Source organism: Neocloeon triangulifer, unplaced genomic scaffold, assembly GCF_031216515.1.
Source record: "Neocloeon triangulifer isolate White Clay Creek 2 clone unplaced genomic scaffold, ASM3121651v1 ptg000003l, whole genome shotgun sequence".
NCBI classification, from domain to species: Eukaryota; Metazoa; Arthropoda; class Insecta; order Ephemeroptera; family Baetidae; genus Neocloeon; species Neocloeon triangulifer.
This window is the reverse complement of record NW_026775546.1, coordinates 10,060,303-10,082,817: the sequence shown is the minus strand read 5'-3', so window position 1 is coordinate 10,082,817 and position 22,515 is coordinate 10,060,303. Positions and strand designations below refer to the sequence as shown.

The following is a 22,515-nucleotide window of genomic DNA, read 5'->3' as shown; positions in this document are numbered from 1 at the left end:
GTAAAAATGATGATTGTGGCTTTTTTTTAAACCTTAAAAATCCAGTTCAAAACTAACGTCTTTTGTTTAAAATATTTAACCTGGAGGCACAAAATTTTACTTTCAAGCAAGTATTCAGTCACCAATTTACAACAAATTTACATGAATAGACTTACTCAACATATAGGTAAATAATAAACCGTTAGAATTTATTCCCTAAAATTGATCATCAATCAACAGAGTGTATTGAATTCATCGAATTCATAAAATGTATTCGATAAACAAATGAAACAAACATTGAAAATTAGTATAATTTGGGGCGTCAAGAGCACGAAGATTTGAAATATTTTAGAGTTAGTCATTAATTATAAAGCTCAAACACACTTATATTTTTAATTATAAAAAAAATCTAAAATTTTGAATTTTTTACCAATAGAAATTCAATTTTCACAGAAAAATTTGAGCAATTAGTGAAATAACTAACAATTTACAAATAATTAAGTTTATTTAAAATATAAATCTAAGAATAATACAAATTCTTATGAAAAATTTCAGAAATTGGATAAATTTAAGCAAAAGAGATCAAACCTTCATTTCATTTTATGCATTTATAGACGAATATTAACAAATAAAGGTTTCATGTTTCCTTTTCTTAAAATTTATTCCAGAATAGCAAATAAAGTTAGTCATTTTTTTTTGCAAATTATCATCAAACTTGATCATAATTGGATCCAGTAGTTCTTTATGCAATTAAAAAATAATTGTCAGCACAAAAAATTACACCAGAAAATTTTTGACTGGCAAAATTTTGCAAAATCACTTTCCTCGCTTGACGACGTGAGTGACGTCAGCCGCCAAACAAAACACTTTTGCCCAAGCTTGCGTCACGCAGGAAAATCGGCAAAAACCTTCAGGCCACTTTCCTCTCAAGATGGTATTCTGCACACATCTTTTGTGAGCGCACAATTGTTTCTCCTCTACATTCAGGTATAGACAAACAACGCATTAAATTTGAAGAATTAATGTGCAATGCTTAAGGGTCCAAGGACAACGCGAGAGTGGATGCAAATTAATATAGACGCTTCCATGAGCAAGCAGGTATGACGCAACCTTTCTCAAGTGATTAATTGAAGGGATGAGCTCATCAATTCTTATCTCACAGGCCACGCAATTGTGCGAATAAAATAATCCCTATGCGGTAAATAAATTTATGCTAAAAGGCCTTTGTAATGTTTGTCTAATGAGCAAGTGGAAAATGGACAGAGCCTTTCAATAAAGTTTTTTGTTGCATTAAGGAGAAAAGTGAAATCATCAGAGTGTGGCGCAATAGCTGCTGATTTATCTTTTATATAAATTGAAACGTAAATTATTAAATGTGCCAAATATTGTGAAACGCGCATGGCAGTGCATTTTTATTGAGAATGGAGATATTTATCACATTTTTCCTACAGTGCCAAGAAAAAAAAATTGATGACATGAAAATTATTGAGAAAAATCCTTGAAAAATGATTATGTGGTTTTCACGTGAAGAAATTTTAACAAGATGAGGTACCATGAAACGATCAAAGCAAAAATTAGGGCCGATGAAAAAATTCAGAAACATTATGTTGCTAAAAAAAACTGTTTTTGATTGTTTTACTTTTAAATGTAAAAAAAAAAAAATCAATAAATATTTGTAAAAGGAGCTTTAAAGATTTAAACAAAAATTACAGGAAAATTTTAGTGCTTTATCGCCTTTCAATTAACACTTTTGAAATAAAAACATAACATATTCCTGCAGGCATAAAAAGCTTTCAAATCTATTATTTCCCTGTGAATTCAATTTTCCGCACAACTGCTACTCCAGTCCAATTAATCAAGGATTAAAAACGTTGCGAACAAAACTAATGGAAAAATTTATCTGGCTTTGCCAGTCGTTGGAGTTAAATTATCGAATTAAAGGTCGCTGCACCAGCAATGCTGCGAGCCAAGGATTACGACGTTTTTTCCTGTCCACTGGCGCCACTGCCGCATTTAATTACGGCTGCAGAGCACCTGGCCATTTGCAGGCCGCGATAATAGCAGGTAATTTGCAGAAACGCATTAAAAGGGTAGTGCAACGTTCTCTCCAAAAGTGCGGAAACGTGTTTTCTTTTCTCAGGGAGGGAAACGCGTATATTTCGGTCCGACGCTAATTTCGCTTTGCTAATTAAGCGCTGACCAAATTGCCTTGGAGGTTTTTAATTAGATTAATTAATTTGATAACCAAATGCGGAATTCTGGTGCTCGGCGAATTATTCAGCCACCCGGAGAAGAAGAAGGTGATTTTGTTCGAGTAGCGGAAGACTGGATTTTTCTCAGCGGGAGAGGAATTCGCTAGGTATAAAATTTCCATGCTCTTTCGCCAAACACAATTCACAGTTAGTTGCTTAATTCATTTGGCTTGTCAGAAAGGGCTGCTTTTGTGTGAGATTTATAATAACTTGGTAAAAGTTGTCGCCTTTGACAACAAATAACGGAATTTTCAAGGTAGATTTTGCCATCAAAATGGCCTTCTTATTTGCAGCTATAACGTCAATCATTACAATTCATTTTAGTAAAAAAAAAATATTATTTACAAAAATAAAAAATAGTTTATGTTTTGCTCTAAATTTATTTTTAATTTTAGATTTATTGAAATTTTTATTAATTTGATTTTATTCTGATTTAAAAATTATTTCACACTTAAAATCAACTTTTCTCAAATTTTCTAATTTCTCTTAACTTTTAAAAAAGTTTTTTCATGTTATATTTTTATAACTTTTACTATATTTTTTGTCTGATTCTGATTGAAAACTAATCAAATTTTATTCTAGAAACTTTAGAAATTAATTTTAGTAAGAAAAGTTAATCAATTTAGAATTCAACTACTTCGTCACTTTAAAAATCCGTTTTGAATGAAATAGAATTTACTCTAAAAAAACGAAATTGTGGTTTAATCGTTATCAAAAACTTATGTGCGAAAAACGTGGATAGCAAAAATTAACGGCCACTTAATATTACGTAAAGTGTGGCAAGTTGCACTTCAGAGGCCAAATCGGTGTCATGTGTCTTGGACTGACTCGTGCATTTCTTTTTTCTTTTTTAATGGAAACGCCGTGTTCTCCTCGTAATCCAGCTGCGTATTTCTCGCCTTGGCATGAGTCTTGGCTGCAAATTGGAGGCTCTTTCTCGAGTGGTATTGGCCCTGACACCTGATTTGCGCTCGCACAAACGAACACCACACGGGTCTGCCGCTCATTATATAACGCAACGAATACATATTATATACTTTTCAGAACAGGATAGCAAAAAAATCAAGCGGAGAGGAGCTGCTTGCGGCGTCCGAATGTCACGACCGGTTTTTTCCTTCAATGTATAGTCACGATCAAAAACCTGCAGGTACGAATCATGAGGTTTTACCAGCTTAAAAGTAAGACAGAATTATCTTAACACGCTCATGAAATGAAAATTTAAGTTTGTAAGCATGAGGTACATTTAGTCGAGTACTTCATCAAAAATGACTGGGATTAATTAGAATAATGTACATAATTACTAATCACTGCCACTTCTTTTAATGCGATCTCAAATTAATTCTGGCAAAGGATCTTTGCAAATTGTCGTGGGATAAATATAAGATTTTTTATATAAAAAAATTGTTTTTAAAATTTTGCACTATTTTGAGGAGCTCATATTGTTGTTTTATATCCATCATTACATATTGAGTAAAAAATTTAAGGTGATTATTTTTTAACAAACAAGACTTCAAAAAGCCGTTAGAAATAATTGAGGAAATATTTATCCCATGTAAACAATTATTCAGTTTTTACAATATTTATTTTGCTCTCGTAACGCAGCACATATGGTGATTATTGATTATTATTTTATAAATTATTAATTACTTTTTTGGGCCAGACACAAATGGTTATTATGTAGAAAGGACCTTCTGACCATCTTTACTCGCTCACTTTCAGATCAATTTAGGCCAACGATGAAGACGAACACGAGAGGAGAGCAGTCGGCCGACTGCAGGTTTTTTTTCTCCCAATTTCACTTGTTGTGGCCTCGCGCAAGGTGAGGGTCATTACCTCGTTACCCTAATCTCGATTGCCGGCTTATTGAGCACGGACATCAATTAACAAATGTTTGCGAATCTCGAAACTGAAGATGAGCTATAATAATTAATGCCAGTTTCGGACAATGTGTGTTAATAGTTTGTGAGGGAGGCAATCGAGATTCTCAAAAATTTTAATAAATGCTTTCATATACTTGACCTGAATAAACTCTGGCGAAGGCCTCATCGGCGAGTGAGATAATTTAAATGGTTGGAATCTATAATTAATGTTATCCATTATCCAACAAAAAGTGACTGGAATACTTTAAAGGTTAAAAATGTAAGAAGGAAAATTTTAAATTTTTTATATGATGGACCCAAGAAAAAATTGCTCAAATTTAAAATTTTACTGTAATAAATTTATAAAAATTGTTTCCTAACAATTTTAGGCTAAAAACATGCAAGTTCAATCAATAACTTTTTTTGACGTCTCTAGATGTCGTAAAAAAGCTTCTAAAATTGCCATTACTGCGTCCTTTTTTGGCATGAATTATTTCCTGGCCGTCTCGCTTAATTTATTTCCCCTTTATTAAAGGGAAATAAAATCCGTCTGTGTTGACACTTGGGTCGTAAAGTCCAAGCGAAATCCACGAAATCTAGTCTGAGGAAACGAGCACCAGGCCGGCTGATCCGAAAGTCGTATAATCGGAACGGGGCGCACGTGTTTTTTACGAGACAATTTCCCCCCTTGGGCGAATAATGGGCGCCGATTTCTTTTCCTGATTCGCGGGCAAAAAGTGATTTTCCACAACACGCCTCGGCAGTTGTGCTGCGAAAACACCAAAAATGGAAATTCTCTCGGAAAGGGGTGCGAAAAAGGAATGAATCAAACAGGGTGGAAACAATATATGCCGAATCAAGCCGCCGCCGCCCCCGTGGACAATAAAAAAGCGTGTGTGTGCCGGATTTTGAATTATTCTTGGCAAACTGCTTTGCACCCTGTGATATATATTCGCGTTTTACATGTTTGTCTGGATGAAAGACTTTTCCCCATGGGCGAGCACGATTTTCCAGTTGATTTCGAGAGTTGCACCGGCGGCCTCGTTGGCACGTGGACTGGAAATTTATTCTTTCCCGCGGCATCGCGGCCGCGTGCAGATAAGCCTTTCAATTTATCCAAACACAAGTGTGTGCAGCTGTTGAAAAGTGGGACAAAAAGTACTTTCATTTTTAGGAAATTTCAAATGAGAAATATGTATAGTAATTAATAAAGAAAATTAATCGATCAATGTTTAATAAAAATCGTTGACAAATTAAAATAAAAGTGAAAAATATGTTGATGGCTATTGTTTTATAATTCATCTTTATAAACTAAAAATGTTTTCACTTTCTTGAAAATCAAGATTTCAATTTGAAAACCTTATAAGACCGAGACCTTTTTTCGGTTTTTGTTCAATCTTAATTTTCCGTTTGTGTGTTCATTCGTGTCAAGGATTGGTTACTTTATATAAGATTTAACAGCTCTTTATAGGCCGTTCACGACGATAAAGAAATCAAAATAAATGAGTTTGGAAGCCGTTCAAATGCGTCTGGGGCGTATCCAAGAAAGTTAAAATTCGCAAAAACCTGCTCGGGCTTTTGGCAGGCGGTTCACCTCTAAATTTTTCTCTCCGTCGGCCACACAGCACATACCTGAAACAAAAGGAAAAACCATTGTTGAATTCCTGTGGCTGATTAAATTTGGAATTTTGAGCTTCGAAGCAAATTACATTCATTTACCAGAGAGAATACCTGAATGCCTCAAAATTTTGGCTCTCTCCTGAATACAGCAGAGCCACTTGCTCCACTAAATCATTTAACTTTATTGCCACGCGAATGTATACGCATAAACGCGCATTTGCATGCACGCAAAATAACCGCATTCCAGATTCCGCGCCGTGTGTGCTCCATTCAAGAGTCGCACAACAGCTCTGGCCGCTTTTGGGGTCGCGACTTTTGACGGCGATGCATTCGCGGCACGTTCTGGAAATAAAGCCCGCTAAATGTGGCATGGCATGCAAAGAGAATATTTTCAAATAGCTCATTTCATTTAGATTTGGAAAACTCTAAGACGAAAAAAATTCTGTTTTATTATTGCAAATTCCTTTTAGGCTTCAAAATTTGGAAGAATAAAATATAAAATACATGTTACCATAAAGGTTAGCGTGGAGAGGGCTTTTAAAATTTCTCCGGATTTGAGACAAACGAATTTTCATTTACTCTTTTGTATTATTAAATTATTAATTTTAAAGTAAATAATTTAATGGAATGACTATAACTCCTGTTAGGGCTTTCAAAAAATTACAAATTGGTAGGCCAAATTAATTTTGGTATCCATCTATAACTTGTTCGGATCGGACACAATTTAAAATCAAAATATAGCCTAGAGTTTGATTTTAATTATTATTAAAAATCCAAATAATTATTATGCAAAAATTAGAAGAAAAGATGTTCAATTTTGCTATGTGAGAGCTAAATCTGGAAGCCGTCGTTTCTGCTCACTTTGGTCTCGCGTTTATCGCTGAAAATGTGGCCCAGACGACGTAATAAATCTATTTCGCGGCTGTGCACTTGTCTCGCGAAATAGGCGCCGCGAGTGCTTCTATAGCAATCATTCGATCATTCACATGCAGAAAGCCAATTTGCCAAAATTGATTCGCACACCCGGATGTCTGTCTGTTTTCAGAGCGAGCCGAAAACTTCTTCCTCCTTTGCTTTCGTTTGGCGTCAAAGGAGAATTTATACTTGTATATAAAACGAGACATTTCAATAAAGCAGCAGAGCGCCGCTTTTGATCGTTGTACGATTTAGACGAATACAAACCAGGCCTTTAGTGTTCTCCACTGAGAAAGCAAGGATTATTTGACCCCTAATTGAATTCGGGACAGACTCGTTCAAACTCGCAATTAAAAAATCAAGTCGTGCAAAAGACATCAAAAAACGTCGTAAAAAGTAGTGCTTTTTTCTGCCATTACACTTTCCTCGTTTTTATTACAGAGGCTTTATATTTATTCCTCGACTGCGGTCCATTTGAAAGGATTTCAATTGCTAGACTGGCGAAAAAAATTCCTTTTTGATTATTTTTAATTCACCCCTTAATTTTATTTCTCTTGGAATTTGAAATGATGACTTGAACTGTAACTTCTACATTTACTACTGTAAATTTTGCAGTACCACTTAAACTTCCTGAAAATTTTTGGAATTTTAGGAAAATAAAATGTTCATTCAAGATTTACTGTAACGCATTTTTATAAAGCAGAATAAAAAAAATCTATATAACGATAAAAATTTTTATAAACGTTCGAATTCAACCAGAAAACGCTTGAAAATTTTTCAGCGAAAAAAAGGGACATGGCAAATGAGTTAAACATTTCAATTCCAATGACAAAGCGTTTAAATAAATGTCGTTCACTCGAACACTAAAGAGTTGTGATGCCATACCATTATTTTTTTATTTACCTTTCTTCCAATGACTGCAAAAAAATTTCTAATCCAATTTGCAACTCGTTTTCACTCCGTGTGATCTCATTTGGCACAAGTACAAAGGAATGGTAATGTTCCAATTTCCATTTCAAAAGCGGGGCAATTTTCGCGTCAAATGCAATAACACGTTGTTAAGTGCAGTGAGTTTTCAATTTTATTCTATGCTTCAAGGTATTGCTCCGTCTGGTGCGCAAAACTTTCTTTCTTTCTTTCTTATATGCACGAGATTCGAATCGAGCAAAAAAAATTCGGTGACATCTGAAATGCATGCTTTCACCGTGTCGTGAGCGTCGTTAGCTAATTGCACTCTACTTTTTTACGCTGGGTCTAATTCAAGGTTGGAAGCAGCATCGGGACAAGGCTCTTTCTTGTATTATTTCATACACCGCTGGAGACAAACGTGAGCCGCGGAGATGGCTCTCGGTTCCGGATAAAAATAATAAAAAATAAAAAGAAGAGTGCAGACCGTGCGACGCTATAATAAGCCACCGTCAAGGTCGGCTCGTCTTCCTGCTGGGGTGAATCAAAGACGTCCTCTTATTTGATTTCTTCTATCTCGAGATTAGATACTGGTATATCGACGCAGTATAAAAAAAGGAAAAAAGATATTAACCCTTCATCTGATTTGCTAGTAATTTTAATTTATTTTGTTTATCAAGAATAGAGTTTTACAGAAATAATTTTATTTTGTTTAATTTAAATTAATTTAAAAAAATTCGATACTACCACAAAAAATTTCAATGACAATCATTCTATACTAGACCTTGAACTTAATTAGTAATTATCAACTATCAACTCGTTTAAAAAAAATAAGTCTATTAACAAGTTAACACGTTATGCTTTAAGTCTACTCTCTTCTTTCAAGAAAACGTGCTTAACCCTTTTCCTACAAATTACAAAGCACCAGCGGCAGCGGCAAGACGGCGTTAAAGACACGCCCTCGCGTCTCTTCACCCCCTTTTCAGCCGTTCTCTGCGAACTTGAGGTGTTTTAATTTGCATGGCATGCCAACTTTTTCTTTTTCTACGTGTTCGAGGGCTGAAAGCCGGCCGGTAAATTTACGTCTGATGAAAAAGAGCACTTTGCCCGCGCCGTATCTCTTTTCGCGAGCAGTCTGGATAGTTTGCAAAGAGTGGAATTAATTGAAAAATGAGGATGTTCGCTCGCCGGCTTAATGGAAGCCACCGCACTCGGCGGACCGAGTTTTAAGCTGCTGCCAGATGGAAGTTGGAATTCGTTTCGCCTTTGCGTGGGCGGAAGGATTCTCTCTCCAGGACCGACGCCAGCGACGGAATGAAGTGCTGCGGTTCGATTATGCGGCCCTTTTGAAATTCATAACCCTCCTCTTCTAGATGAATTTCACCCGTTCGCAAAATGGAGAGATGTAATAAGGGAGAGGATCAAACTTTTGCCATTACATTCTTGGATCTTTTTTACTATGATCTGCCGAAGTTTAAAATCCACAGGCGAATTTTTGCTGATTTGCAGGAAAAAAGATTGAAATTTCAAAATAAACCCCTAATTAATATGCAAATATATGTGGCATATTAAAGTTCCTAACTAGATTAAAGCCTAAGATATTTAAATTTCTATTCCTTTAGAACATGCAACAGGAAATTAAAACTAAATTAATTACTTTTTACAATGAACTAAAATACTGATAATAAAATACAGTGATATTTATTTAAAATAATTAAGTAAAAATTAAATAGAATAAAATCCTGATGACAAAATGAACACATTAAAAATAAAAATTTTTTTTTCGTTTTAAATTATTTGACATTTGTATTCAAATTTCTCAGTGTTTCATCTTCTCACTGTCAAGAGATGCAAATCCGCTGGAGGCTTTTGGGGGGCAACGTCCGCTTAACTACTGCCTCGTTTCAGAGAACCAAGTTGGCGAACACGGCAAAATAAATTATTGGCCGCTCTCAAATCAGCGCCAAATTTTTTGGCCCGCCGATCATTGACTTGCTGTCAGACTGTCTGCAGCAGAGAGTGTAAAGCGACTTTTTTCTCGCGGACTGATGGGATGCGCTACTCGCTCGCAGCTGCTGTCAAAACGCCAACAACAAAAAGTGCACAATCAGCGCTTGGGCTCATCCTCTCTGCCTCTATGAATAGGAAAAAATTTGAAATCGAAAGTGCAGACTACGAAACGGAATTTTCGCCAGTTGTGTTTGGCATAATAAAAAAATCAAGAGCTTGTATATATGATTATTTCACTATCGCCCGAGGCCATTTTCATTATCTAATTGTGAGTCGCTCTCTCTCTCTCTCGCACTCCCTTCGTCGTTATTGTCATTCCAGCCGAGTCTACTGTTCCCCGTCCGTCGATGGTGCTCGCTGATAGAAACACATCGGGACCAGTGCCAAAACGAGAGAGAGACATGGGCATTCATTTCCAAGTGCTTTTTGTCCCAGTTAGGTTCGAGGAATTCAGATGATTTCTAACCGATTGCGACTGAATGGCTTGCAAAGTGATTAGAATATTTATTTGCTTGGCTCATTGTATGAAAAAAGGCTTGGCTGGACGAGAGTGATAAAAAAAGCTCAAATATAGGAAGGGAAAATTAAATCAAAAACTTTCGATTTGTGATATGAAAACTGGTCAAGGTTATAAAAAATAAAATTATTAAGAGAATTAAGAGAAAAGATGGGTTAGTTCTTTGTTGAACTGTTTTATTAAAAAAAATAATAATAGTAATTTGAATAAATTAAAAAGCCATTTTAAAGACCCAGTAATTTTATGAAAAAGAAGATATTATATTCAGTATTTTCATCAAAAATCGTCTCAGATCGTGACAGTGTTTTTGAAAAAAAAAATCCACAGAAGGAAAACACCCGTTTTTCTTCAGTTTAATTTTGTTTGAATTGGCATAAAATTCAAGTATGAGGATAAATATTTGTCCTTAACTCATTTTTTTAAGCATAATTAATTTTTTGTAATATTGAGCAAATTTAGAAAAAGCAATATAAAAATTTAATAAGTCAACTCATCACATTTTAATGTGTTTAAAATCCAAAAACCTTCTCTTGACTCGTAATCAAAAATCTCACAAAGCGGGCGAGGAGCTCATATTCGGATCATTCATCTCTGCTAAATTTTTTACCGGCTCTTTTCTGCACATATCTATCTTTCCGTCGACACAACGACGACCCGTTTCGAAATATAATGATAGTTGGTTTGCGTTTCGTACTCGCTCATTTCGCGACGTCTGCGCGCGCGAACTCTATATATCCATCCATTATGCTGGTAGGAGGCTCCAGTCGGCGTCCTGATCCAGATTTTATATATTTTTTGTGCACCACTCATCCGTCTGTCTGTCTGCTTTGCTCTGCTGCCACAGTTTCCGTGCACCACACCGGAATAATGTCGCGGCTTTTGTCGCGCGCTGACTTGACTGCTTTTCCGATTTGGCGTGGAAAAATTGGCTTCCCCGCGACCCGAGGAATGTTGAAGGGCAAAAACCTATCTCGGAGGAGGGAAAACAAAGCGAGAGTAAAGGTTTCGACGTGAATTGCTTGGCTGTCGGCGTCAAATCAAATTGAAAGAAAACACACTTACGGAGTGGAAATGCGCCATGAGAGACAAAAACGGTATAGCAACTTAAGCCCATGCAAATTCCTTGCTGGTTCTATATAAAGTTATAAACCCTCTCCATTTTGGTGTTCTCACAATATAAAGTTCACTTATTCGTAGAATACAAATTGTGGAATTCACCAGAATAAGACAATCAAGATAGAACCGGATTTTGAAAGGCCTTTTCTAAATATTTTAAGCACTACGAGCAGCTTATCAATATCTTAAGTATGGGGGTCAAATCCATAAAACAACTACTTAACTTCTTTAAGAAAGGTCAAGTGAATTCAATAGAAATTGTCTTGTGGAAAAAATATGAACCTTACACAAGCCCAAAAAAACTAAAAATTACATAAATTATTACACGTGTTTGTTTGTAATTTCTAATTTTTATTTTTTTTTTCATCCTCATCTGAAATATTTATTTCTTGTTCGTCACTTTGAAATCTTATCTTAAATTTTTTTATAAGAAGCAGTAGCTGATTTATGAGCATTTTTTTAATTTCCACATTGTACAAGCAGGGCGTGAATCATTTCGGACACATTTTATGAAAAAATAAGCACCACCGCCCTGTTTTCAACTCCTCCGCCCGCGAGTGAAACTTCCGTGGGCCAAAATCCTCAGGAGGCGCCATAATAGACTCATCCTTTCCCAACACACTTTGCTGCCAATCCAATAATAAAAAAGAGAATTCTCTCTCTTGAGTCATTTTTCATGCGAGCTGTATCCGGCTCTCGTGGAGAAAGAAGCGCATATAAATTTCTTTCTCCTCTCCTGCCTGCGTTTGTGTACAAAAGGTCAAATGAGTCTTTCTTGAGATGCGTTTCGGCCCCTTTCGCTTTTCGTGGTAGTGAAAAAAAAATCAGTCCGGAAGAGCTGCCAAAATTTTCTAGAAATATTTTCAACTCTTTCCTCATGAAAAGAAAACGCGAAAGAAATGAATCGGCACAGACGCTTCCATCTCCTTTTCCATTCAACGCAAATTGGGAAGTTTGGAGAGGCCATTAATTCGACCTCACCCGCGTAAGCCCGGTAGAGAAACGAGCTGCGTGAGCCGAGCTTGTCTTTTTCAGACGTTATTTCACGGAGACTGCCTGCTCGTGACGCAGCCAGGTCGCAAATTGAAATTTTCTTCCTTCAAAAATCGGTTTTCAAATTTCCAATCAAACTGGTGTAATACAGTTTTCAAAGTATTTCAATGGAGTATGAATCTTTTATTAGGACAAAATTATTCTTTAAGAGAAAAAAAGGCAATTTTATTTTAAATAAAATTGACTTGCCAATTTTAAGGGATCTAGGTAAATTTTCCTACTCCACACCTGTGAACAAAAACAAATTAAAATATACCATGCAATTTTAAGCTGAAGAAACTAATCACACAATTGACGGAACCACCAAGATAAAATTAAAAATTAGCTTCAGCTTAAGTTATAATATACCTCCCCTTGATCAAACTTGATGCAAAGGAAGATTAATCTAAATCCTGCTTGTGATGTCACGCACAAAAAGTGCCAATCCGCCATGTGTGTGCCTTCGTCGCAGTTCCCTCCACAGAATTTCATCACACTTCAAAGAAGCGTCGGGATTCAGCAACTAACTCGTCTTTTCTCATATACAGTGTGTCGTTAATTTGCCTGCGGAGCCGAAAGTGAAAATCACAGGCTCGTCCTAACTTCGTAAGAAAGGATATTTAAAAAAACATTAGGTACGGAAATTTTTTGCATAAAAAACGCGCTTTCGAGATTAAATTGCAGATGGCTATCACGTTTCCCTCTAATTACTTGAAAATTTGTGTCGCGCTAACGCAAGGACGCATAACACACGATTATTTGTAGTGACGATTTGAAAAAAAAATGAAACTTCTCTCCTACGATCTCTCCCACTTTTTGCAGGCAGCGAGAAAACAAAAACCTCCATCAGCCGCAACGCTGCTGCTGCCGGAATTTTAATTATGTTTGCGCGGAGTGGAAATAAAATATGTATAAAAAAAACTCGTGGCGCAGGAGAATTTTATTTATTTTTCGGAGGGGAGTCTGATTGTGAGAGCAAAGAAAAAGAGGAAGGAAAAATCTACTGCGGAAAAAATAGCTCATGAATTACCTGACTACCAAATTGGATTTTCAAAATTTTCAAAAGAATTAAAATTTCAGTTGAAAAGTCGTCGTTGAGCGACAAGGTTAAAAATAAACTATTTTTATATTAGGTAATGTTGTTTCAAATTTTATAAAAAAAGAAGTAAAATTAAGGATTATTTTATTTTTAATTATATTCATAAATTTAAAATTCATGAATACAAACTAATTTTTCCTCTTGAAAAGTCATTCTTTTGTACAATTATTCTAAATTAGAATAATGCAATCTGAAAATAAAATTTTTGAAGCAAACTGAATTACTATCAATGTTGATTTGTATGTTAAAGATTAAGTTACGAGGAAAAACATTGATCAATTCAAGAAGACAGTTTTGATGCAATTTTTTTGTGCTTAATTTAATAAGATTTCTCACAATCCATTTTATTTACGAGACAAATAAATCGGATCAGGAGGAAAATCGCGCCTTTTATGTGACACTGATCCGATTAACCTCCTCCTTTCCCCGTTCATAAAATTTTACGCAGCAACCGATCGCTCTTTGTTTTGAGTGTCGCTAATAGAACTGTTATTCAGAACGCGCTGCTCCTTCCACGGCTCATAACTGCTCTTGCACACAGGCACACATCCCATCATCTCGCGCTAAACCGATAATGGCGGCTGATGTATCGGATTGCGCAACAATCACAACAGCCGCAGGCTCTTAAGGAATGTATTCGCCTATAATTAGTTACTATGACTATAATGAAATTTTCGCCGTCTGCCAGCTGAAAATGGCGATAAACTGATTGGATCATCTCGTTTTTGCAAAGCCAATAATTTCGAGCAATTTTAACTTTAAAAAAACAAAGCTTGTTTTTGCATCTATCATCAGCCATGGCTTGTATTGATTGCATGCGTGTTTTCCTGTAAATGAAAAAAATCCAGCAAAAACGTACCACTTGCTGATTTGGAGAATTTTTCCTGGTTTCTCAGAAATGCCTGTTAATTAAAATTGCTACTTTAAAATTTACCATAAAATTTGCATTTTTCCTCTCTCTCTTTGAAATGTGTTACGGTTTTTAACGTGTTTATTTTTCACGTAAATTGTAAGCTTTTTGAAAGGGATTATATAAATTACGCATTCAACACGGATAACTGAAATTAGTTCGCATAAACGTGAATTGCAACGTGAATTACTAGACACTATAACGTAATGCAGAGCTGCAAACTCGGAAGGGTCGACTCTGTGAATGCAGTTAATTGCGCCTGAATAGGTTTGCTGCAAACTCGCGCTCCATAAGCAAGGCTTATTGCACATTGTCGCATATGCCTCGGAGCGAAAACTGTAATGGTTTTTAGCAAAGATTTAAATCATATGCTTTTATTTTATATAATACTAACAAACAAAACATCAGAAGATTTGGTAATGAAACCAAAATCCTTTTGAAATTATAAACCTACTGTTTGAATGTCAAGGAAATATGAGAGGAGAATTTTTTTTTAATACAATTGGATAAATAAATCATTTCAGAAAAATCTACAAATAATCTCAAAATGTATGTATTTGAATTTCAAGTTTCTAATTTGAATTGAAAATCAAAATAATCTGTTTTAATTTATGCTGATTTAAGTACACATAAAAATTTAATTCTGGCTTGCCACAGTTTTACAGCGGAAACATATCTCATTTCTTGTTGTTGATTTGAATAAGAGTCGACTACGAAAATTCGCAATTTGAATTGCAGATTCTTTATTTTACTTGCTTCAGAGAGAAGCTGCTGTTTAGGCTCATTTGAATCGAGAATCTACCAGCCATATTTAAATAAAGCCGTAAAATGAATCGAAAACTTTCGTCGTTAGAGAAAAATAAAATTAAAAGCGATACAATATAAACCTGTGAATAAAATGAAATGCAAATGAGATAGGATCCTGTTTCAGCAATACGAGCAGCGGAGAAACCAAAAATTTATATCATCTCTCGTGAGAAGTTAAACTCTGGCTCTCTCTCTCTTGCATATTATTAAAATTCGCTTTACAAGGCGAGGTAAATCCATTCCGAATAAATAGGCAGAAGCGCCTTTCAGCTCTTTCCGCACCGACCATAAATTTCAAAAGGGAGCTTTGAGGGGCTCGTTTGCATTTCGAGAATCATTTTATTTATGGTGCACAGCCAAGTGTATTCGCGCATTACAAAACATATTCATAATAATAACAATACACAATTCACGCACGAGTGAAAAGAGATTTATGTTTACGAAGATGAAGCGGCGCCGGCAGATTATATTCAAAAGTAACGGCAACCGCTGCTCGGCCGGTTGCTTCGGCCAAGCCTAATAAGAAAGTGGATTTTGCTTCCTCTTACGCGAGCAGCGGACAAACACTCGGGGAAAATGATTTTCACCAAGAAAAGCAAATTCCTTTTAATTAGTTTTCACGCAGACCTTGAATAAGTGAACCACACGTGGGACATTTTCTCTGGTGGCAAATATTTTATAAATGGTTATTTGTGTTAAGCCGCATTTCCTCGTGCTAGAAACAAATATTGCAGGTTGGCCAGATTCGGTTTTTAGGCCTCAAGGGAAAGTACAACAAGCGCATTCCTCAAGTCATTGATGAGGTCAGAACAGTTCTAGGAAACACTTAGTAATTAATTATTTGTTTCATCTTTTTTTCACAGTTTTTTTTTTAATAATAATCAATATTGTTAAAATAATTTTTAGTAATAATTGCTATAAAGGGAAATTTAAAAAGTAGATTATCGCTTGCCGCAGAGGATATCGCGTTTAAGTTAGAATAATGCGTTCTGCGGTATTGTGTGGTCAGACTAATCAGGAAAGCTTGCACTAGAGGAAGCAAAAAATGCGTAGTCTCACAACAATGGGTATCTCATTAGGTTTAATTAGATTTCCATCTAGCGCAAAAAAAATGTAGCTACATTTTTTTAACATAACTGCGATAACTTTGCCTGGAAACACATTTTTTTTTTATTAATCCTTAAAGATACAGATTTTTATTTATAAATTTAAAAGTAATATAAATTAAATGTTGCAGACTTCAAATCTCAATTGCTTTCATATTTGGTAAAAATTTAGTGATTTTGCTCCAAGACAAAGCTTTTGGCAGGAAAGAAAAATAAATTTTATCTTCTTTAGAATACAAATCATTGGTGGATACTCTCTTAATAATTATCATTATTCTTGGCTTCTTGGCTGGAGCTGACTATGATAATTATGTTCCGCAGTGGCTTTTTACTGGAAAAAATTTCTGGCCGGGTGAATCAGAAATGATGATGCGGGAGGGCGTCGTTTCGGAACAAAACTAATTGTTATTCTGGCGGGGCAGTGCTGCTTTCGGAATACACACAGAGCAGTGCTAGCACAAATAAATGTGTGTTTGTGTGGGCCGCTCGCGTTTGTCGTTCCAGAACGCTGGCCACTCGCCGGCGCAATTAGCATTTGCATCATTTTCCTAATCTCGGGGCGCGAGCACGCAATCTCTAAATTCATTGCTGTAATTTTGGTATTGCGCGTCTGCATTTATTGCATTAATTTCTGTCGACATTAAGACAAGAATTAATTTAATTCTCTTCTGTTAGAATAAAATTTAAATTATATTTTGATGAAATAATTGTATTTAATTCAAATTCCAAATAATATTCATTCAATACCCGATACCAAAACAGGAGCCGGTTTCATTCAAATCAAAGCAGCCACTCCCTTTTACTGCGCTCACCCACTTCAACGCAGACTGCAGCCGATAATAGCACAATGTTTAATAATGGCTCAGCCCACTTTTATATGTGTTATTATTTGCCGTAAAGCACGCTCCTTTAACCCTTTCTAAAAAAAGTGAGTCAAGTAGTATCGGAGCGAGAGAGCCGGCGAAAATGAACGTCTGTGCACTTTGCTCAAAATCGCGGTCAGGTTCGAGAGACGAAAAAATATACACGAGCCCCATGGCGAAAAACAAGGCAGGAATGTTAAATGTTTCAAAATTGATTATTTTGTGCCGTTCAAAGCAACTGTACAGTCTGTGATAATTATTGAATACGCGGATTTAAGATAATTTTAATAAGGTCAACAACACGCGAAAGGAACATAAAGTATATTTTGCTAATATTTTGTTATAACTGCTATTTTAATAATTGAATTTTGTTAAGGAAATTAAATTTTTTTTTTATTTCTGATACTAAAATAACTGTTGTTCATTAATAGATTTTTTTACGTCTTAATATTTATTTAAAAAAATCCCCCTGAAAATTAACAAAAAAAAAAATTAGCTGCTGTTAAGTCATTTGCTTGAATAAAATTTATATCGAAACCTTGGTGCCATTGAATCAAAATTTTTTAACATCGCAACTTCCTTTTTACGATTCAGTTCAGCGTGGCGAAAAAGAAATGCCACCCAGAAAGTCATTTTCGCATGTCAAATAATTTCCGTCTCCTTCCAAGCAGCAAAGACGCAATAATTGGAACATTTTTTACTCAAAAATTGATCATTCCTCGTTCAGTTTGCTGAAATATGTGGGTCTAAAAAGACGCAATCATCCCGTCATAATGTACAGAAAGGGCTCGGTAGAGCGTGAAATGCAATTTAGATCCAGCGCGCCCTGGCTTCAAATCATGCAGAGCAATTTTCTCCGAAAGAAAAATATTATGCGGGATGAAAATGTATTTTTGATCGACGCCCGTTTTGAAAGCGTCTTTTCTTGAGATTTATGGGCTTTGGGTGTTGAGACAAAGCGAGGATGCACTACTATTCCAACTTGCCGAGTGCATCGAGGAAAAAAACGACTGGTTGCTTTTTACGAGTGCTTTTCCGCTCGCTCCAATAACAAAAAATAGAGCGACCTGCCGTCAGCGAAAATTATGTACGTTTGTCACTTTCAAAACGGAGAACGTGCTGGAAATTATCGCGAACTCATGATTCGTTCGTTATATATTTCAACTTTTGTGCTTATTGTTCTCCGGAGACCGCTTACTTTTCGTAATGTGCACGATATCGATCTGATATCGAATTAGCCTTCCGCACTTTCAAAATAAAATGTCGCCCTCTTTATTGATTGAATGTGCCATTTTCCAGCGGCATAAATTACATCTACGCCGGCAATTTGGGCGATCATTAGTGTCGACGCGAAAAATGGCGCTTTCTGCCCATGTCCTGTACATTTCCATATCAGCCCTGTAGGTCGATGGGGGTTAATGCAAATCGAAAGACCGTCACCGCCCTGTCATCTACATTAAATATAGAAATATTGCAGATTGGCGGAATGAATAAATCGCTTGCATTGATTATTCATGAGACGAGCTTTTGAAATGTGAAACTGACGCAAACGACAGATCGGAAATGTTCAAATAATGTTATCTGCACAAATTAATGCATAATAGTTCCATTTAAATAATCCATTTTTATCGATTTATTGAACCAGATTGCAGAGTTTGAATAAATTTAAATACTAGATTAATTTTCAAAGAAAAAAGATAGAAATCTGAAATAATCTTGTTAAGTTCTTATCCACCATTAGATAAGAAAATCTCTTTTAAGCTTTATTTAAACATGCTGCTTGAAGAAAAAAAATATAAAAATAATATCGTTTTTTTTGCCAGATATTATGTATTCAAAAAGCAATAGCAAATGAATTTTTTTGCTCATTAACTAGAGCAAAATGCAAATGAGAGCAAACTGCAGTGAATGAAAACTTTCCTAACCATAACTTGACTGCAAAAAAGCAAGCTGTTGCCATGAAAGCACCACGCTGTGTGCATTCCGACTTTCAGAGGCAATCCGCATGGCAACGAGTCAAAACTTCTCCTTGTAGAATCGCAATCACTGAAATTGAGAATCATATATATGCTGTTGTGCATTGCATTACGTATGCACATATGCGATTACGTATACGAGCAGCTCTTTCGCTGCAAGAGGAGAGGATATTTGGTTTCGGTTTGTGTGAAATGCATCAAGTCCACCACCGAGTGCAATAAATTGTGTACCGAGACGTGCGGTAATTAATGCGCGCAAGTCATTTGGATCGCAGAATAACCGATTGCAAACACCTGCTGCCGAGTGTCTCGGGAGACACTTGCGTTTTGTAGGATACTCGGCTTAAAAATCCTCTTGAAATGGGTACAGAGTTGTTAAGTGCAGAACTGCTGGAGAGTTAAAAAGGAGCTTTACTTGTTACATAGTAAAAGTTGTTTTAAGTGTCGCCGTAAAACTAAAATAGGAAAAAAACTCATTCTAATTTTTGTATCAAACTTAAGTTCTAGCCAATCTATTAAATCAATTACAAAATTTCAAAAACCTTTTCACCAGTTATTTTTATTCTTGAATTCAATTCGGCAGTTTAAGCAACATCTTTTGCTCGTAGTGCAACAGTTCAATTTTTCCCTCTCAACAATGGTTTTTCTTTCAATATCATTTTTTTTTTCTAAATTATAAATGGGGAAACAATAATTTTATATCTTGTCTCTTGGTGAAATTTCCACTGGCGAACAAATTTTGGTGTCAATATTAATTTTAAGGGCAATTTCATTAGCATGGTCAGAATGCAGGATGGAGGCAGGTTTGCAAAGCTCAATTGAGAACCAACTCTCAGTCCACAGACCATTCTTCGCTGAGCAAATATCAAAACGGGAAACGCTCATTTGTTTAATTAGCATAATTGAAGCAGAACCCAATGTGAATAATAAACTACCGTCGAAAGCAGGGCAAAATAAAAATTTCAAGTCGACCGTGCGGAAAAACTTTGCTTTTAAATTCCTTTTTATGCTGACGGAGCTTTGTTGCCCCAATATCTTGTTTTTTGATTTACCAGTGTAATAAAATTTTGGAACACTTATTTTTTTTCCTCATTTTGAATATTTCAAATTTTCCCAATGGTGGCTTTAAAAATCGGCTTTTTGGCACATAAAAGCACCTCCATCAAATTGTCGTTTAAAACCTGTCGGATGACAAATTAAGACTTCGCCTTATGTTTGACAGGCGGAAAATGCTCTTATCAAAATTTAAGCACCTCCTTTTGACTAAAATGCAAAATTTGGTTTTGAAACTGCTGATGGCCTGCAGGTTTCAAATGATGAGGCAATGCGAAAAAGCCTTTGTCGTTTTTTTTTCGCCCAGTGGGCGGAAAATTAAAAAGACTGAAGACGGCAGCGGTATCATTGATTTTTCCAAAGTGGTTCTCAGAAGACACTGCTGGGTACACAGAGAATGTGCCCACAAGAAAAGAGCAAGAGCAGAAGGCAGGAAAAGTTTTACCTCTTTTTTCCACGCCGCCAGACTGCCTGTCCTTTCACTCGGTACCCCAGTGCATACTATTTGCACAACGTTCCGTCGTGCTTTCTGAATTAAGTGGCGAAAAAAATTGTGAAATGTAAATTCAAGACTTTCTTTAGTGAATGCATTAATTTCCTAATTTATTGAAGTTTATATTTGCGAATTCTATCAGTAAGGATCAACTAAACTTCATTCGGAGACAAAAAGCAACAAATTGATCCATGATCAACAGCACTTCCATAAATTCATTCATAATAGGAAAACAACCTATGAAAAAAAATCAATTAAAGCAGATGCAAATTTAATTAGCAAAATATTAAATTGAAAAAAAAATTGCTTTGATAAAGACAAAATTTGACTGGAAATGATTGGAAATGGAAATTGTTTAAATTTTATTTTACGGAACAATCAACCACAAAATAATGAAATAATTTTGAAAAAAAAAATAATTAATTTTGAGATAATATCATCCACCCTTTTAATTTCTTTTCAAGCAGAAATAAAAATACATTTCGCTCTTCATGGTCCATTTTTCTTCTTCAATTTTTAACAAGGCCACCCACAACCCTGCGGTTTGAATTTTTACGTTCAATAATTTGCGAGTTTGTCAAGAAAGCATAACATTGCATTTGCGAGCAAAAGAAACTTTATAATTCTTTTGTCGTCCAAATTTAAATGTGAATACTCATTGCTATTATTAATGTTTATCTAATCAAGTTCTTTTTCCTTGAAATAAAAATTTAATTGAAATTATTTTCGTTGCGGTCAAGTAGAGTTGTGGCGGAAAGTGAAACATCGTTTTCCGTGCATTCTGGAGCATCTGGAGATGATTTTCGAAAGAACCGTTTCGTCTGGCCACCGCGCGATCTCGCAGAGATCTTTCAAGAGGAGCTATTTTACACTGGCTCCTCGAGAATAATAAATGAAAAAGGCTGGCCGCGCTCGGCGTCAAGGCCAGTGCTGGCTGCATGAGGTCAATCCCACTACTCAGAGTCTCTAGTTCCTCCATATGCTCATTATCCCCGGAACCATTGGACGGCTCTCTCGATGCAGCCAATTTGAGCCTCTTGGAAGGAAAAAGCTCTGAAAAACGCGCTCTGGCCGCCTCACTGGCGGCAAAATTCGGCCTAAAATTACTCACCGAGTTATTCTGTTTCGATCTTTCGAAACAGAGGAAATTAGAAGAAATAATACCAAAACCACTTCCATTTATAACTTTATGCGCAAAACCGAGATAGGTATGAGGAAAGTTCAAATATTAAATTGGATTTTACAACGAATATAATCAAAAACATAATATGCAAATATTTTGTCAAAAAAAATATCAAAGATTTAAATTACTATTCTATATTTTTTAATAATTAAATGCTACTAATAAATGTTACAACTTTATAAAAAAAATCCTATTAGTTTGCCACTTGTTATATTTCCAACAAATTTCCTGTCGGTGGAAACATTATTCGCCGAAATCAGCAAACTTTTTTCGTGTCAGCAGCTTTTCTTACCTGCCATATTCGGGGACCGTGTCTGACTCAACGATGCAAACGCCTCTCAGGAGCAACCTGTTGTTCGGCACGGAAAAATCCACACAAAGGTATAATTATGGCGCACAGGACACAGTGATCAAGCTCGGGTCTCTGGGGGCCCTCGGAGGGCCATCTGGGGTCGAGCACACTTCGTTTCGGCGCGGCGAATTCGACTCGGCTGCTTTCGGCGGCTCAGTTTTCAAATGGTATGCGGGAGCTGATGACTCCGCGAGGCGCGACTACCGACTGAACCAACGACTGAACCTTCCTTCGACGACCAAAGCTCGGCTAGCGGCGCTCGAATTCCACGCCAAGAGCGGCGGCAGCGCAACCTCTGCGCGCGCCCTCGCTCCTTCCAATCGCGACTCACTGGCAGACAGGTATGCTCATCGCGTCAAGCCTGGGTCCACGATGAAAGAGAGCGGTACCTTTTGAACAACTTTTTTTCAATCAAAAGGCATTAAAATCTAACTAATTAAAACTTTGAGCTTTATTTAACTAAAAGA

General features: G+C 36.1%; 1 protein-coding gene across 1 annotated transcript in view; it reads right to left on the bottom strand.

Annotated features, from left to right (window-relative positions):
- Nucleotides 1-22,273, bottom strand: part of LOC132192771 (uncharacterized) — a 57,950-nt gene extending 35,677 nt beyond the window's left edge. The window contains exon 1 of the mRNA XM_059612878.1: nt 21,989-22,273. Within this exon, the coding sequence (XP_059468861.1) occupies nt 21,989-21,995 (7 nt within the window). The 5' untranslated portion in view covers nt 21,996-22,273. The remainder of the gene's footprint in view (nt 1-21,988) is intronic.
- Nucleotides 22,274-22,515: the final 242 nt, after the last annotated feature.